The sequence below is a fragment of the Abramis brama genome (genome assembly GCF_963993115.1).
Source record: "Abramis brama genome assembly, chromosome: 6".
NCBI lineage: Eukaryota > Metazoa > Chordata > Actinopteri > Cypriniformes > Leuciscidae > Abramis > Abramis brama.
This window is the reverse complement of record NC_139968.1, coordinates 41,857,462-41,874,694: the sequence shown is the minus strand read 5'-3', so window position 1 is coordinate 41,874,694 and position 17,233 is coordinate 41,857,462. Positions and strand designations below refer to the sequence as shown.

The window sequence follows — 17,233 nt, the reverse complement described above, 5'->3', positions numbered from 1 at the left end:
AAATAAATAAAATAAATGTAAAATTAACAGTAAAAATGTAAATAATAAAACAGTAAAAATGGGCTTTTTTTTTTTTTTGAAGTGGATCAAAATTTTTCATCAAAGTTATACATGAATTACAACAATAACCGTTGTTCTTGTCTTGGGACACCTTTCATGAACTTTTTTTTATCTACTTCAAATGTTGACTATTGTATTATATAATAATAATTTGTTGCACCACAAAAGGTGATTAAAAATGGTAAAAAAAAACTTAATATGAAATGTGAAAGTGAAAAACATCCCAAAAATGTATAGAAAAAACAAATACGCATGAAATAAAAATAAGACAAAAAAATGACTAAGGTGATCATAAATTGCCACAATAAAAAAAATAAAATGCACATATAAAATACTAATTTGTTCATATTGCATGTTTATGTGACTGCAGAAAAACGAAAAGGTGGAAATAAATGGTGTAAATGACAAAAAAAAAAAAAAAAAAAAAAAACTCAATATGACATGTGAAAAAAAGCCTAAACAAACAATTTCAAATGATGAATACACATGAATAAAATAATAATAATAATAATAATGTCACAGCCTATAGCCACTTTAAAAACAGCTAAAAGCAGATCAAAAATAGCCCAAAAATAATAAAAACCCTCAATACATTAAATAAAATTATAATAAGTTGTTAATTATATTAATTATTACTTATGAATTATAAGTTCTTGACAGCAAAAAACAGGGGAACAAAAATTGTGAAAACTGGCAAAACAAAAGAGTTTGAAATATAAAAAAAATGGCCATATAATAATAAACAACAAAAATGTATGTCACACCCATAGACTGTAAAAAAAATAGGCCACACCACACAGCCACCTTAAAAGTCCCCAAAAAGTCTTCTGACTATCACCACAAACTAGTGTCAGAGTTGCCGTTTCCCCTTCAAAACCACAGGACACCAGCAGCACGGATGTGTCACTGCAACCCGAGATAAATGAAGAAACGCGGGCTAAAAAGAGCCGCCTGGCCTGACGCACCTCGATCATGTCGATGAGGTTGTAGAAGAACTCCTTGTTGTCGATGGACAGTTTGTTGTTCTGGAAGATGACGTGGTAGTGGAAGACCTTCTCGTTGAAGCACACACACAGCACGAAGTCTCCGGGGTGCCGAACCGACTCGCGCACCAGGAAAAGCCCGTCTTCCGCGGGCTTGAGTTTGCTTACGGCTTGCGATCCTGATATCTTGCCGTGAAACCATCTGAGGAGCATCAGAGAAGCTGGCCTTACTTCAGGTTATTTTCAGCCCTGCTGTCATCAACCACATCCTTTCTGTCTGTAGCGTAACAACAACAAACTCGTTCCTCGTAATTCAGATGTTGGTCACTTACGGCATGAGGCTCAGTTTTGGGTCGATACGGAGGGCTTGTCGTTCTCTGAGGTTTGAACCTGAGACCAGTCCTTCCTCTCCTGTTGTGTTATGTCTGGCTCTGTATTCTCCTTTTCTCTGAAAACATATTTTAATGAAAACGTCTGTTCACACGAAGAACGATGACCATTACTGTCCACACCAATGGTTAATAACATTCTGATTATTAAAGGAATAGTTCACCGAAAAATGAAAATTATCCCATATTTCCATCACCCTCAAGCCATTCAAAGCCGTATATGACTTTCTTCTTTCAGCCAAACACAATCAGAGTTATATTAAAATATCCTGGCTCTTCCAAGCTTTATAATGGGAGTGAATAGAGCCTGAGATTGAAGCCCAAAAAAGCAAAGTAATCCATAGGACTCGAGTGGGTTAATAAAGGCCTTCTGAAGCGAGGCGATGGGTTTTTGTTAGAACAATATCCATATTTAAAATGTTATAAAATATAATATGGATATTTTTCTTTCATTTTTGGGTGAACTGTTCCTTTAAGAGCGCGCTTGTAGCTTAAATGCTTACGCTCTTTAAAGTCAGGTGGATTCTGATTGGCTGTAAATGTTTATATCCTTCATCAGCTAAAAAAAAAAAAAAAAAAAAACTCTGAAAGTGATTCCAAAAGTATCATCCCTCAGTGTCATCGTTATAGCTGTGGTGTGGACTCCCATATTCATATAGAATTAGAACAATTATTAAAACTGTATAATTATAGTTAAGGTCCGTCCACACCAACAGACGAAAACATTGTTTATTTTAAAAGAGTGGTTGATTATAAATTCACTTTTCTAACTTTAGTTAGTGTGTAATGTTGCTGTTTGCAGAACATCCGGTTGCATTCTACATGTTGGCACTTCTTGAGTCTCTCCATCTTTGGCTGACTCTGGTTTGAACATAAAAAGCTACAAGTTTTTGAAATTTTCAGGACATAAGCTGTTGAAGCTCCGCCATCTGTGCCGGGAGCAGCAGCTCATTTGCATTTAAAGGGACAGACACAAAAACGGTGCGTTTTTGCCTTTTGCTCACCCTCAAAAAGTGACAACTTTAACATGCTATATAAAAATATCTATGGGGTATTTTGAGCTAAAACTTCACACACACACACACACACACACACACACACACACACACACACACTCTGGGGACATCAGATACTTATTTTACATCTTGTGAAAATGACATACCACCCCTTTAAGCGTAAGTGCTTTTGTTATCTGCTGCTTTCACACTCTTTAATCGCTCGTCCGTTTTTATCGTTCATGAAAAAAAAAAAAAACGATCTTAAGTTATTCCAACAATATAGTTTCTCTGTGTTATAACTGTTAATTGTAGAATTAGAACGATTATTATTGTCATCGTTCTTAGTGTGAAGGTAAACTCTTATAGGAGAATGTTTTTAGAAAAAAAGTTGCTTGTTTTACCGTTCCAGGTCCCACGAGAGTCAAGACGTCGCCTTTATGATACAGTATTTCCCCCGCTTTAGGTTTGCAGTGCTCCTTTTTGGCGACGCACTGCGTTCCTGTCGTCCAGTTCTTCTAGAGTAAGAAGTTAAAGATGTTAGGTGTGAGAAGAACATCGAGGTGTCGTGGCCAACACTTAACAAGAAGTCTCGCTTACCATGTCCATGTGTTTACTGAGTACCGAACATCAGCAGCTCGTCAGAACTTCAAGATGTTCGAGAAGACTGTGTATCAAGATGTTAAATTAACAAAGAAATGCAAAAAGTTCATTTACAAAACTCGATACACACTTAAATTTAATTAAAAAAAATGTCACTGCTAAAAGTGATTAAAAATGGTGGAAAAAAAGCCCAAAAAACTCAACAGTAAGATTTTTGTTAATAAATCAATACACATACAAAATATAAAAAAAGTCCAGATTTCTCACACCACATTTAAAAAAAGAAGCTAAAAGGTTATCAATATGGCCCAAAAAACATATTTTAAAACCCCTTAATACACAAGAATTAAATACGATTAAAAAAGGTTGAAAAAAACTCTTTGGTGGCCATAGGTCTGTGAAAGCGCTATATAAATGCAGTCCATTTTCCATACACACACACACACACACACACACACACACACACACACACACATATATACACTTCAAGACCACTTAGCTGCAATTTTTTTTTTAAATGTAATAAATAAAAAATACCTAAACTGAATTGACCACTTAACTTTAAAATGCCAAAAGGTAGTTAAAATGAAGATGCACAATATATTTCATCAAAACATCGTCAGAAACACTTAATAGCCAAGTGGTACAGTAGTCTAGCTTTCTAAATCCAGTAACAGTGCAGCATGAAATTAAAACCAACTTAAATGATGTCCTAAATGTTTCATGTTTCATTTCACTCACCAGCAGGACTCGGTTTGAATGGCGGAAGATTATTGTGTCTAAGTCCATGTGAACGGTTACACACTCAGAGGTTTATTACACACAAGCTCACTTCCTCCAGATATCGCAGCTCTGACGTGTTTTTCCACCCCATTTATGACCATACATATAAAGCAAAAAAAAAAAAAAAGCTAAAGCTAAAGCTGACTTCAACTCAGGCCAAAACAGACACTGACACAGTTTTGTCCGATCATTTTCTGTTTATTTAGTTAAGCAGCACTACACAGATATTCCAAATAAAAGATCACAATATAATTTTTCACAGTCCTACAAAACGAGAACAAACACTCAGCAGGAACATTTAAAAATGCCGGGAATCGATTGCATTATACATAAAAACAGGTGGCAGAACATAACTCAGGCGATATGAATAATCAATTTAAATGTACTAATAGCAATCTTCCTAGTGCGCATCTCTCGTTAGACTTTACTCTTTTGTATAAAAAACTTAAGAATAGAGAGGTATTACATTATATTATATTGCAATATGAAGAACCGTAAATTCCCCTCCTCGTTCACATTTCAAGTACTTTAAATCTTTACCGCAGGCACGTGTGAAGAACCACAGACTCGTGAAACTAATCGCGTCGTTCGCTAGAGAACAACAGTTTCGATACCCTGTCGAAACGCCAGCTTCTCACTGTGAAATGAGCGATTATTCAGTATGCAAATAAAAATAATGATAGCAGAGAAGTAATAAGAATATTTTTGTGCACCGCGTGATTTATCTTTGCCCTCAAGCGGTTATAGATCTGATACCTAAACGTGTATAAATCCAGTGTCGGGTTAATAAACAACCACACAAAGCTGATTCGTGTCGCTTTAAACAGCTAATTAGTGAATACTACTAACTACCTATTTTAAAAACGTAATTTTTTAAAGATACAACTAATTTCTTTGCATTCACGTCATACATAATATTATTATATAATACATTATAATAATATTATATAGAATAAAACTGATTTATATTCATAAATATATCTAAATATTTTGTTTTATATGCAGTGGGATCCAAAAGTCTGAGACTTTTTACATTTTCTCCCCGAAATATATTTTTTATTAAATTATAACAATTTGCATAATTGACCATTTGTTTACATATTCAATGTTATTAACTTGCCTTCATTTCATTAGTTACGGAGAAATAGTGCAGAATCTGAAATATTTCTTATATTGTTACACTGATTGTTTAAATTTTTTCGAAATCATAAAACGCGTTTATTTCCACGTTGAAATGTGTGAAAAATAAAAATCTCAATGTGTTCTCAGACTTTTAGGCCCCACTATATATTTGATGTAAACATAAAAAAGACTGGCCTGTGTCGAGATAATTAAAGCTTTTAAATAAGTGCCATTAATATGTGAAAGTGCCTAATAGAGCTAATGTGACGTTCAGTAACTCAGTTTATTTTATATGTCGATTTGAACCTCATGAGCATTTCGGCCTATTTTCAGCTCAGATGTAATAGAACGACGTATTACATCATAAAAGGGGAACTACTGTTTTTTCCATTTCTTGTCCTTTTGAAAAAAAGGAACCATCAAGTATTATTTTTCCCCTTTGAGTGATATTTATACATTTTAAAGGACGTAGAAGATTACGCAGACATCTCAAGGACGGCTCGAATCATCTTTTTTATCCTTCTTTCCGTCGGTTTCTCCCTCCCCGGGGTCGCTGCCCTCTCGTCGCCTCTTGCGGTTTCGAGCTGCAGCTTTGGAGGCCGGCAAGGAGCCCATGCCCAGAACTTTATGGATCTGACGGAAAGCCAGCAGTCGCAGTGCGTGCTGAAAAACAGACATCGCTTTCAGAATAGCTACAATGAAATGAATGGAAACTTTGGCAAGTCACACCCGTTTAGTACCTGTGCACTAGCGGTCACGTCTTCCCTAGCTTGTTTCGACATGCTTCCCAGAGAGTCCGTTTGACCTTTCTCACAGGGGTCTTGAAGACCTGGGCCATCTGAGGGTTGGAGAGACATTTAATGAAATAAATATTAGATGAAAAACGTTTAAAACTTAAACGAAAATTAGAAATGCTGTCTTGGCAACTAAATTAAATAAATATCAGATGAAAAACGTATAAAACAAACGAAAATTGGAAATGTTGCCTTGGCAACTAACCAAAATAAATATCAAATGAAAAACGTATAAAACTTCAAACGAAAAATTTGAAAGGCTGCCTTGGCAACTAAATGAAATAAATATTAAATGAACAACTTAAACAAAAACAAGAAATGTCGCCTTGGCAACTAACAGAAATAAATATCAGATGAAAAACGTATAAAACTTAAATGAAAATTGGAAATGTTGCCTTGGCAACTAACCAACATGAATATTAGATGAAAAAAATTAACTTAGAAAACAAACAACAATTAGAAATGTTTCCTAGGCAACAAACCAAAATAAATATTATATGAAAAACATTAAAAGCTCAAATGAAAATTAGAAATGTTGCCTTGGCTACTAACTTAAATAAATATTAGATGAAAAACTTAAATGAAAATTAGAAATGTTACCATATTAGATGAAAGACTTAAACAGAACTTAGAAACGTTGCCTTGGCACCTAACTGAATTAATTATAAGATGAAAAACAAACAAAAATTAGAAATGTTGCCTTGGCAACTACCTGAAATAAATATTAGATTAAAAACTTAAACTTAGAAAATGTAAACAAAAATTAGAAATGTTGCCTTGGCAACTAACTGAAATAAATATTAGATGAAAAACTTAAATGAAAATTAGAAATGTAACAATATTAGATGAAAAACTTAAAACTTAGAAAACGTAAATGAGAAATGTTGCCTTGGCTTCTATATGAAATAAATATTAGATGAAAAACGTAAACTTAGAACATTTAAGCGAAAATTAGAAATGTTGACTTAACAACTAACTGAAATAAGTAAAATTTAAAAGTACTAAAATTACTAAAAACTGTAATAGAATAAAAAGGTAAATATAAATTTTAGAAATAGTAAACAGAATTTTTTAGGAAAACAATTATGAAAACGGAAATATAAAAATAAAAGCTAATTCAAAATTCTAATAAATACTACAACAGTATATAAATGTTACTAAAATAACTCCTACCAGGCAGGAGAATCCCAGTGGTGATGCATTCGAGGACCCTCCTCAGAGCTTCTCCGGGACCTAGGGGGCCGGTTGCGCTGCTAATGGCTTTTTCCACCAGCAGCTCCATAGCCTTCGCGAAAGAAAATCAACACATTAGTTATTATGACCATTATTAGCTGAAGCCAAAATCACCGTTAGCAAACAAAGATAACTGACCCAGTCGGGCATCTTGCCCCAGGAAGGTACACGCTGACACAGGTCCCGCAGAACCCGAATAATGATGACGCAAGATTGAAGACCGTTTGCCCGAGCCTGTGGACAAAAATCATTAATACGCAACATAATCATAGCTAAAAATGGCATTTCAGTTGTTAATATAAACATAAGAGCTAATGCTAAAATGCTAATACAATTACACTGTTCTGAACAACTGCTGAGTCAAAGGTCAGGAACATACTTTAAGTATGCAAACACTTGTAAGCTAACAGTTCAATTGAAAATACTTAACGGTTACTTATTATTCAGGTAACTAGTTAGCAAACATGTTGACAATCAACTTATTATACTTACATTACCTTATAACTTACGTTAACTAACTAGCCCTGCAAGATTTTCTTCAAATTATTGTTCTGCTATGAACACAGTTGACCTGAGAGAAAACTGGCTTTAGAAGAAAACTAGTTTAGCTAACGTACACTATAGCGCCCCTTGTGGAAATAACGAGAATTTGTAACGCATTACGATGTTAATTTCTAATTGGTTTTCCACCATGACAGTCGTGGACTTCAGAGAGAAAACTGACTTTAGAAGAAAGTTTACGCTAATAAACACATTTGTTGCAGTACTAAGAGTAAGATGCACTAGCGATACATTACTAATTGTGTTCAGACACATGTAGGAGCGCAACTACGAATGAAATCAAACTTGCGTTGATAGAAGCGTAAAGTATGTTTCAGGTTTAGGCTAAAGCCAGTAGCATTTCAGTGGCTAAGTGTAGCTTTCCCAATAGCCATATCTAAGCTATCAAGTAAATCTGGAGCTTAAATTCACTGTATTTAGCTACTTTCTCAGGGCTGCCAACTCTCACGCATTGAGCGTGAGACTCACGCAATTGACACTTTTCACACGCTCTCACGCCACACATCCATTTTCTCACGCACAGAAAAATTACGGAGCAAAGAGGTACTTTTAATATTAAACTAATTCTCAGCTCTTAGATTCCGTCAATTTTATTACGAAATTCAGACAAAAAATACGTTTGGCGCTTGTAAATGTGACGTGACAGATCGCTGAGCGCCTCAGTTCAAGTGCACGTGAACCGATCACCTGTTACTTTTTTTATTTAAAGATGCAGTGCAACTTACCGAAAGTATACATAATATCGACCAATTAGTGTTTTTCAACCACGGAAAGAGGTCAATATAACAGCAGGAGAACAATTATGTCACATAACGTTACATTTACCTCAGGAAAGCCATTTAATGACCATGTTAATTGAATAGAAAAAATAGCAAGAGAGGAGATTTTGTTGAGCACTATATTACATATTTATTATATTTTTACTTATGTCATTAAATAATTGTTATTATAACAAAAACTGCATTATATTTAATTTGTTATTTTTAACATTTAATAATACCAGCAGATTGGGCCCTCTATGTTTACAGCATTAGGTGAGATTATTTTTTTAAAATAAAATTTAAAATAATCATGTATCCAAATTAGTCAATATTGAATCAAAATCGGAATCAAATCACAAGAATGGAATTGAAATCTTGAAATTTTTGTCAAGCAATAATAAAAACTGTATCCTACCAGTCATTGTACAATGTAAACATTGTAACATGTTGTCACTAAACTTCATAAAATTCTATTTAGTTACCAAATGTTTTGACAATCACAATTACACTTATTGTGATGCAATATTTGTTTTTACATAACCCCGAAAAAAAAAGAAAAAAAAATCTCACTCCAAGCTAAACTCAAAAGTTGGCAGCCCTGTTTCTGCTAGTAACTAGTAGAATAGCTATTACTTTTTCAGTTTTTTTACATTACGTCTGTATGTAACTACTTTATAATTTAAGTTTAGTGTGAGTAGTTTGTAGTGTAGCAAACTCAAAGGAGTTTCTCCGACACTAATTGCAAGGTTGATTACATGTGAACAGCCCTAAAATATTAACTGCAATTCACATCTATCCTAAAACAATAAAAATATATATATTTTTTTTTTACCTGAAACCATTTAGCATGTCGCAGAGCCGCTAAATACTCAAGGCACTTGATCCTGTTGAGGACATCCGGAGGATCTTTCTCCGACACTGTGAGGACGCACGTAGGGAATGTCATCAATTGTCTTTAATACTTTAGTAATCATAATAAAAAGTAAGTAGATCTTGTTATAAAATTATTGTGAAGTAAATAAAACAAAAGGTTTTGTAGGCGATTTGTCAAACTAGGTAGTGTTAATGTGATCATTACAACACACATCAAAACAAAAAAAAGTGACACCACCAAAATGTCACAATACAAGGGTTTTTCCAACACGTCCAGGTTCCTAAAAAAATTGTTGCAATGTTATGCAAAAGATGTAGATGGAAAGTATTATTGCTTGGGTCTGTTGATGCAGTCGAGGGCGAATGATTAACAAACCCAAACAGGACAAATATAGAGAACCGTTTGGTGGTTTGAAAGAAACAGAATTGAGAGTATCGTTAGCAAAATAAAATGTCTTCACAATGACCTCAGGTTACAAGTCGGAATTTCAGAGGTTGTTTGAGGTCACTGTTCAAAAACTTTAGGATGAGAGGACCAAATTGTTAAAACAGCCACAGGGTGGATGATGAAATCCACGTTCTCCGTCGGTTCGGTTGAATATACCAATTGAGTTAAACTGTAGGTTAGATTTAGTCTTATTTACAGACATGAAACTCCAAAATGTTGCTCACTATGTAAAACTATTGTAAACCATTTATACATAGTCAGTCCAAAAATACTGCAGTGTATTAGTGGCCACAGAGTTTATTTACAGGAGTGACAAATGCATTTTACAACTGAATCACTGTATGGAAAAATAGCTTGTTTTTACAAAAATAATAAAAGAAAAAATGAGGTAGTTGCAACTGAATTCACATACAATTGTATGGCGAATATTTTATACTTTATAAAATAAATAAATAAATAAAACTAAGTTGTTACTAACAATAATGTTAGCAACTTCATTCTTGAAGTGTTTTAAAATGTTAAAAACGACGTATCGTGTGAAAATGTCAACAATTCCGCGCACATGCAAAAAATAAATGCGATTGTCACTCCCAACACATTGTTTACCTTGGCATGGAAAAGCTAAATATCGCTCTCATCCTGAAGTCTTACAACACAACTTGTACAATATTGCACCACAGTGGTAAAGAAAGGTCAGAGATCCTGTTTTTGATTCCTTAAAAAACACTTTCAGAAAGCAACGCAAAACCGAACGAGGGCAAATAATGGACTCCACCGAAAGAAAAGAAGAAAAGAAAATGAAGGCGGGGAAGGGGAATAAAAAAATGAACAGGAAGGCCAATTCACTGATGGAAATTTTTCTGCATGGAAATATCCTTGTTTTTTTTTTTGTTTTGTTTTGTTTTCTTTAAACCAAAGGGAACACATATAGTGCTGCTGAGGGAAAGCACGGGTTCTCTAACCTTTCTCCATGTTGGGGACGGGGTCTTCGCGCATCACTGGCGAGGTAAGAGAGATGGTGACCTGCATTTTTGGTTCCTTGCTTGAAAAAATGACGATGTTGGCTTCCTCAGGGTGTACCTGCACCTCATACTGATCTTCAGAAAAGGTCTGCCGGTTAAAAGGACACTTTGCATTACTACAGAGGAGACGGCGGGGGCCTGAGTAAATGGGCTCTGTGTTTTGTCCCTTATCGTCCCAGTGGAGCCATATATTCCCATAATGCACTGGTTAAATGGCGATGTGAATGTGAATGAAGTACACGCCCCAGTCTCTCTCTGTAGGTGTCGTAACCAGGCAGTGAACTAAAGATCAGTTAAAGATACACGGACCACAAAAGCAGCAGCAGAGTAAAAAGCTCATTTATTTGCAGTATTTTTTTTTTAATAATATATGAGTGGATCACATGATAAACAATCCAAAATGTGTCTGGGTCATATTTCATCCCTAAAATCAAAAGGGAAATTATATACTGCAAGTAACTAAAGCATGTTTTTAAGATCAGAAAGGTTTGTTGCCCAAATTTATCACATTTTCCCCTCGTAATTAGTCATTACCGCAATGTACAACGATCTCATTACTGTAATGTGAACAACATTTAATTTGTAAAACATATTCATACATAATTAATGATTTGTGCTGGTTTTAAAAAAGATAAAAATTGATTTTAATGAAGAAATGCTGGAAAGGACAATTATCTGTATGTTACGGTAATGATTTAATTATATTTATGTTTTGCTGCATCAATAGCTATGTTTCCATCAAAATTTGCGAATTTAACGTGCGTGCAAAATTGGAATATCGGATAAAATAATAGAGAATAAAAGCACAGTTTCCATCAACATTTTCCTTCACACATTTTCTCTTGTGTTCAAGAGAACAAAATCATCACTTTCTGGGAAATTGGCACAAAATGTCTGTAATAAAAATGTTAAAAAATAAAAAAAGTTACTGCATTCGGGGAAGAAACTGTGGCTTTTTTCCTCCATCATAAATGACTTGAGTCTCACAGCCTCAGACGAAGCGCAATAAACGCTGTGTATTTTTATGCGGTATCCCAAAATGCGCATCAAAAATAGGTGGATGGAATCATAGTAACAACATTTTAGGGAAAATGTTTACTTGTCAAATAAAAACTAAAAATATACTTCAACTGCTTTATGCAAAATATATTTTAATAATAAATATTTACACTGTTTAAACAAAAGAAAAAATTCCCTTCTGATTCTGTTGTGAAATTTGACCTGAACATTTTTCTTTGTGAGATTCACAACCAAGCTTTAAGAAATTGAGCATCATCCACAGACTCTACATGTCACTTATAAATAGACCTGTCATGACACCTGTGATCATGTGACTTCTCGTGTGGGTGATCTCCACAATGATACAGCCAAAAATAAGGGAAACAAGGTGATAAAATCACAAGTGCAAAGATATGAGTATTAACAGATCAATAATGATTTTCAGTGGCTTCGACATAAACATTTCTTTTACATGCATCTCAATGCAAGCAAAAAGAAGACAGTCTTACCGCTAGTTGTTTGGGCAGCTGCTCGGCGACGGTTCTCAGGAGAGTGACGGTGGGTTTCTTGGCCGCTAGCAGGATGAGCTGCACGTTGCGGTCGCCGCGCAGGAGGAGACCTTTAGCCAGGATTCCCACACGCATGACTCCTTTGAGAACACGAGCCTGAGACTCAGACCTGCCCGAGAGGAAGAGCGGAAAGGCCCGTTCACACCAAGAACGAGAACTATAAAGATCACTATAACGATAACTATATTTGCGTCCACACCATGAAAGATAACGGGCCCTATCACACACACCCGGTGCAATGCAGCACCAGCCGCGACGCGAGTGTTTTTTGCTAGTTTCAGCCCGACGCAATCATCATTTTCACGTCCTGCGCCACGTTGTTTCAATAGCAAATACATTTGCGCCCATTTGTGCGCCCATGGGTTTAAAAACCAGGTGTGTGTTCAGTAGGGCTGGTCCAAATACCATTTTTTGAGCTTCGAAGCTTCAGTAGTAATGAACATCGAACATTCGAAGCTTCGGAGAGAGGGGGCTGAACATATTCTTCTCTCTAATAAAGGCAGTATTCTCTGTGTGTCTGTCTGTCCGTTTGCATTTTGATTATTTCGAGAACCGTTCATCCAATCGACTTCACAAGGGAGTGCAGTGTCGCATTTGGTGCAATATAGATGGACACGCGAGACGCGACACGTTCAGATTTAATAAACTTTTAATAAATTACAGAACAGCGCGAGCGGTAAGCAGCGCACCTCACGCGGGCAGAGCTTATAAGCTCTGAGAACGGACACTGCACTAGTGATATTAAACACATCTTCCCCATGAACAACACAAAGTAAATACACTTGCACGTAACACACACACACATACAGGTCTGTTAACTTAAGCAATACTTTTAATAAGGTAGTCTAATATTTTTCTGACTAACAAATTACACACACACACTCTGCTTATTCCACACACAGGGAACCTCGCGCACGAGCAGATCCGTTTGCGCTCTGGAGAAGCGTTTAGATTTTCCGCTTGCAAATCCCGCCGTGTAAAAGCGAATCCACCATGGCACGAGCACAACTGGCTTTTAAAGGGAATGGGAGATGAGACTCTGGTTGGTTTATTGTACGTTACGCCCAAAACACACCCATTACTCATTAAGAGAATAGGGACAACCCTTTTAGACCATAACCATTTTTCCCATCATTAAACTAGCAAAAGTGGATTCAGATTCCCATGGATTCCCTAAGTGCACTTGCGCCATGCGCTTTAGACCATGCGCTTAGATCCTTAAAATAGCGCCATTTCAATGTCTGTTTATTCTAAGCTCGCGCTCTGCGGTTTCAAAGTGTGCGCAACGTCATTGAACATGTTTGCATGCTATGCTTTGAGTGAAGCTTGTGTAATCAATCTAATAATCTAACAGTGAATTTAGCTGAAGTAGTCAATATATTGGAATAAAAACAACACCTGGTCTTTTTCACTGCAACTTCAAAGGAAGCAAGACAATGTTGTGGAAACGAGCGCTGGACACCTGAGGTAATACTTCTCACCGTTTATTCAGAGGGTATGAACGATTGTTTTCCATGTCCTTTTTTCTTGACTTGTCAAACAGTGGATTTTTCTAGACCTCGGTGACTAACTTTTCCGCAATGTCGTCTGCCATTTTAAAATTCTTAAATTAGAATGGATTCTGATTGGATGTCAGTGTTTTATCGCTCAACAGCTGGGGGAAAAAATCGTTCTGAAAGATCGTTTCTCTATATCGTTATCGTTACAGCTGTGGTGTGAACTCTGCTGTTCTTTAATATTGAGAATGATCAGTATATTCAATTCAACAGTATAAAAAGTCCGGTAGCCAATAAAAGTACTCACTTTTTGTCCGTCACGTCATCGTTGGCGTCGTCGTCCGCAGAACACTCCTCCTTCTCCAGCAGCGAATCAGACACCAGTTTGAGAGCGCGCTCAGAATGCGAGACGATTCGCTGGACGGCCTGAAGCTCCTCCTCCACGGGGTAGATGGCCGAGTGTTTGGCCATGATGTGCCGGTCGTCGGGCGAATCTGGCCGTCGCACGGGCTGAAGAAAAATGGGAGAATTGCTGCGGTTTACTGTTTAATAAAAGCTAGTACACACTTAAAAGAGTAGTTCACTCCAGATTTACTCTCCCCCACGTCATCCAAGATGTTCATGTCTTTCTTTCTTCTGTTGAAAAGAAATTAAGGTTTTTGAGGAAAACATTCCAGGATGTTTCTCATTATATAGTGACTTCAGTGGGGTCCAACGGGTTGAAGGTCCAAATGCGAGTTTCAGTGCAGCTTCAAAGTCTCGACACGATCCAGCCGAGGAATAAGAGTCTTATCTAGACAAACCAGCGGACATTAAAAAAAAAATTTAAACAATTATATAGTAGTTTTAACCACAAATGCTCGTCTCACACATCCACAACTTCACACATTATGTAATCATGTTGGAAAGGTCAGGCGGTAACCGGACGTAAATGTAGAGTTGTGCAAAAAAATAAATCGTCCGACATTGTTATTTTACCTTATATATATATATAAGGTAAAATAACAATGTCGGACGATTTATTTTTTAAATCGTCCGACATTGTTATTTTACCTTATATATATATATAAGGTAAAATAACAATGTCGGACGATTTATTTTTTAGGGCTGGGGGGAATTAACGCGTTAATCTTTGCGATTAATTTGAAATGTTTAACGCGTTAAAAATTATAATTAACGCAATTAACGCAGCACTTTTTTTTTTTTGCCTCGTTTTAATGATTTCCTGTTGCGGCTGCTATTAAAAAGGCTGAAATATGCCGTCCCGCCCCTCCGTGTTCGGCGATCAGGTTTCATTCTCGCGCAGCTTTCATGAGCGGGTCTTTTCCGCTCCGTGTGTGCGCCGCGCTCTGTGTTCCGTGCGTGTGTGTGTGTCAGCGGCTCTGTCGTTAACGGCCCAAACGCTCCAATCATGTACCGAGCACTGGAAAAGTAAAGTCCACTCAAATAACGTGAAATTTCTCTGTAGACTTCTGTTTGCTGAACTGGTATAGTCATGCTGGGCAACAATGGTAAAATGACCTAAAATGATAATAATAATAATAATAATCTGTTAAATTGATTATTTTGATTGATTATTGAAAAAAGAATAATATATTGATATATTGACGTTTAATATTTTAATATAGGGCTATTTTCTGTTCCTTTTTTTTTCCTGTGTTGTTTAATTAGGTGATTCTAAGTTTAAATATTGATGATTACAAGCTTGGGGGAAACACAATTAATTGCAATTAATTACAGCAAATTGTGCAATTAATTAGTTTTTTTTTTTTAATCGATTCCCAGCCCTAATATATATATATATATATATATATATATATATATATATATATATATATATATATATATATATATACACACATTTTTTTTTTTGTAAAGGGCATTGACTTAGCTTAGCGTTTGCTTTGTAAACACTAGGTGTTATCTCCACCAACGTCACGCTTGACCTTTCAACGTGATTACGCAATGCGTGGTGCATCACAGAGCTAGTGCAAGACGAGCATTTGTGGTTAAAAAGTATATAAATATGATAAGACTCTTATTCCTCGGCTGGATCGTGTCGGGACTTTGAAGCTGCACTGAAACTCACATTTGGACCTTCAACCCGTTGGACCCCATTGAAGTCACTATATGGAGAAAAATCCTGGAACGTTTTCCTCAAAAACCTTCATTTCTTTTCGACAGAAGAAAGAAAGACATGAACATCTTGGATGACGTGGGGGTGAGAAAATTATCAGGAACATTTAAATTCTGAAGTGAACTAATCCTTTAGCTATCTTCTAGCATCAGTTTTGGTCTGTCTGAGAAATGTCCTATCTGAGAATGACCTTGATTGAGGTCAATGCGTTTACTGACCAGTAGGGGCGGCACCGGCATGTTGGGCCGGCCCATCAGAGGGGGCGGAGCCATCCTGCGCCTCTGATCCCCCCAGTATAACTGCTCCTCCTCCATCCTCCTCCAGTACATGTCCTCCTCGTACCTCCTGCTGGACCACACCGAGAAATCAGGATATAATCATGCTGGCATAAGCAACACCAAAATTAAGTTATTATACAGATATTATTTACAGCATAATATTTGCAAACGGTATTACACAAATTATTTAAAGACTGCTGAATTGTAGTTATTGTATGTACAATGTTTGGAGGTATAAAGACATTTTTTTCAGATTGCCTTGAATATAAAAATTATGAATTGTTATTCAAAGTGACTTAAATCATGTTTGGTGCATATCTAATACAAAGATTTTTTGCACCAAAATTATTCAAACAAAAAATGCTTGGATAAAACTGATGATGATGATCATAAAGTGTTTCAGACTCTTATTTGAGATGCATTTTTTTGTATTTGAATGCATTTCATGCCTAAAATAATAATACATTTAATTATATATATATGTGTATTTTTTACATATCATGCTGAATATAAATTATATAGATTAATTATTCAAAGTGACTTGTATCATATTTGATACAAAGTTGTGAAAATATCAAAGATTCCAAATTTTTTGCACCAAAATTATTCCAAAAAAAAAAAATTTGATAAAAACTGACGAATAAAGCATTTTTCAGACTCTGATTGAAGGAGTTATTTGAGATGCATCTTTTTTTGTATTTTAATAATTTTCATGCTTAAAATTTAAAAACAAAAAATGAAAAGGCCTTCAGAAATGAGCAATAAATGTTTCAATGTTCAAAAAATATGTGAAAATTATTATTTTGTATTAATAATTATATTAATATCATGTATAACATTTGCAAAAATGATATGAAAATGTATACCAGCATTTTTTTCCAGAGTGCCCTGAATATAAAAATGATTAATTACTCTTGATGCATATTTGATCAAAAGTTGTGAAAACTAAAAAATATTTAAAGTTTCTGCACCAAAATTATGGACCCTTTTCACAAACTGATAACACATAACATAAAAAAATGCTTAATAAACAACAGTATGTTTTGGGCTCTGATTGAAGTAATTGATATGATTTATTTTTTCCATGCTAAATATTCTGCCTTGCAGTGAAAAGGCCTTTGAAATGT

The 17,233-nt window shown here is 35.6% G+C and overlaps 2 protein-coding genes across 3 annotated transcripts in view; both read right to left on the bottom strand.

The window, feature by feature from the left end:
• Positions 1–3,889, bottom strand: part of matk (megakaryocyte-associated tyrosine kinase) — a 12,998-nt gene extending 9,109 nt beyond the window's left edge. Inside the window, exons 1-5 of one of the 2 annotated variants that reach the window (XM_084117323.1) lie at positions 3,772–3,889; positions 3,028–3,094; positions 2,832–2,945; positions 1,376–1,491; positions 1,026–1,245 (exon numbers count right to left, since the gene is read on the bottom strand). In XM_084117323.1, coding sequence (XP_083973449.1) covers positions 1,026–1,245; positions 1,376–1,491; positions 2,832–2,945; positions 3,028–3,036 — 459 coding nt within the window. In that variant the 5' untranslated portion in view covers positions 3,037–3,094; positions 3,772–3,889. The remainder of the gene's footprint in view (positions 1–1,025; positions 1,246–1,375; positions 1,492–2,831; positions 2,946–3,027; positions 3,095–3,771) is intronic. The other variant, XM_084117324.1, reaches the window with a different exon arrangement.
• A 985-nt stretch (positions 3,890–4,874) lies between these two features.
• Positions 4,875–17,233, bottom strand: part of zfr2 (zinc finger RNA binding protein 2) — a 29,610-nt gene continuing 17,251 nt past the window's right edge. Inside the window, exons 11-19 of the mRNA XM_084117322.1 lie at positions 16,047–16,173; positions 13,999–14,201; positions 12,136–12,304; positions 10,568–10,715; positions 9,117–9,202; positions 7,101–7,196; positions 6,903–7,014; positions 5,676–5,773; positions 4,875–5,598 (exon numbers count right to left, since the gene is read on the bottom strand). Of these exons, the coding sequence (XP_083973448.1) occupies positions 5,425–5,598; positions 5,676–5,773; positions 6,903–7,014; positions 7,101–7,196; positions 9,117–9,202; positions 10,568–10,715; positions 12,136–12,304; positions 13,999–14,201; positions 16,047–16,173 (1,213 nt within the window). The 3' untranslated portion in view covers positions 4,875–5,424. The remainder of the gene's footprint in view (positions 5,599–5,675; positions 5,774–6,902; positions 7,015–7,100; positions 7,197–9,116; positions 9,203–10,567; positions 10,716–12,135; positions 12,305–13,998; positions 14,202–16,046; positions 16,174–17,233) is intronic.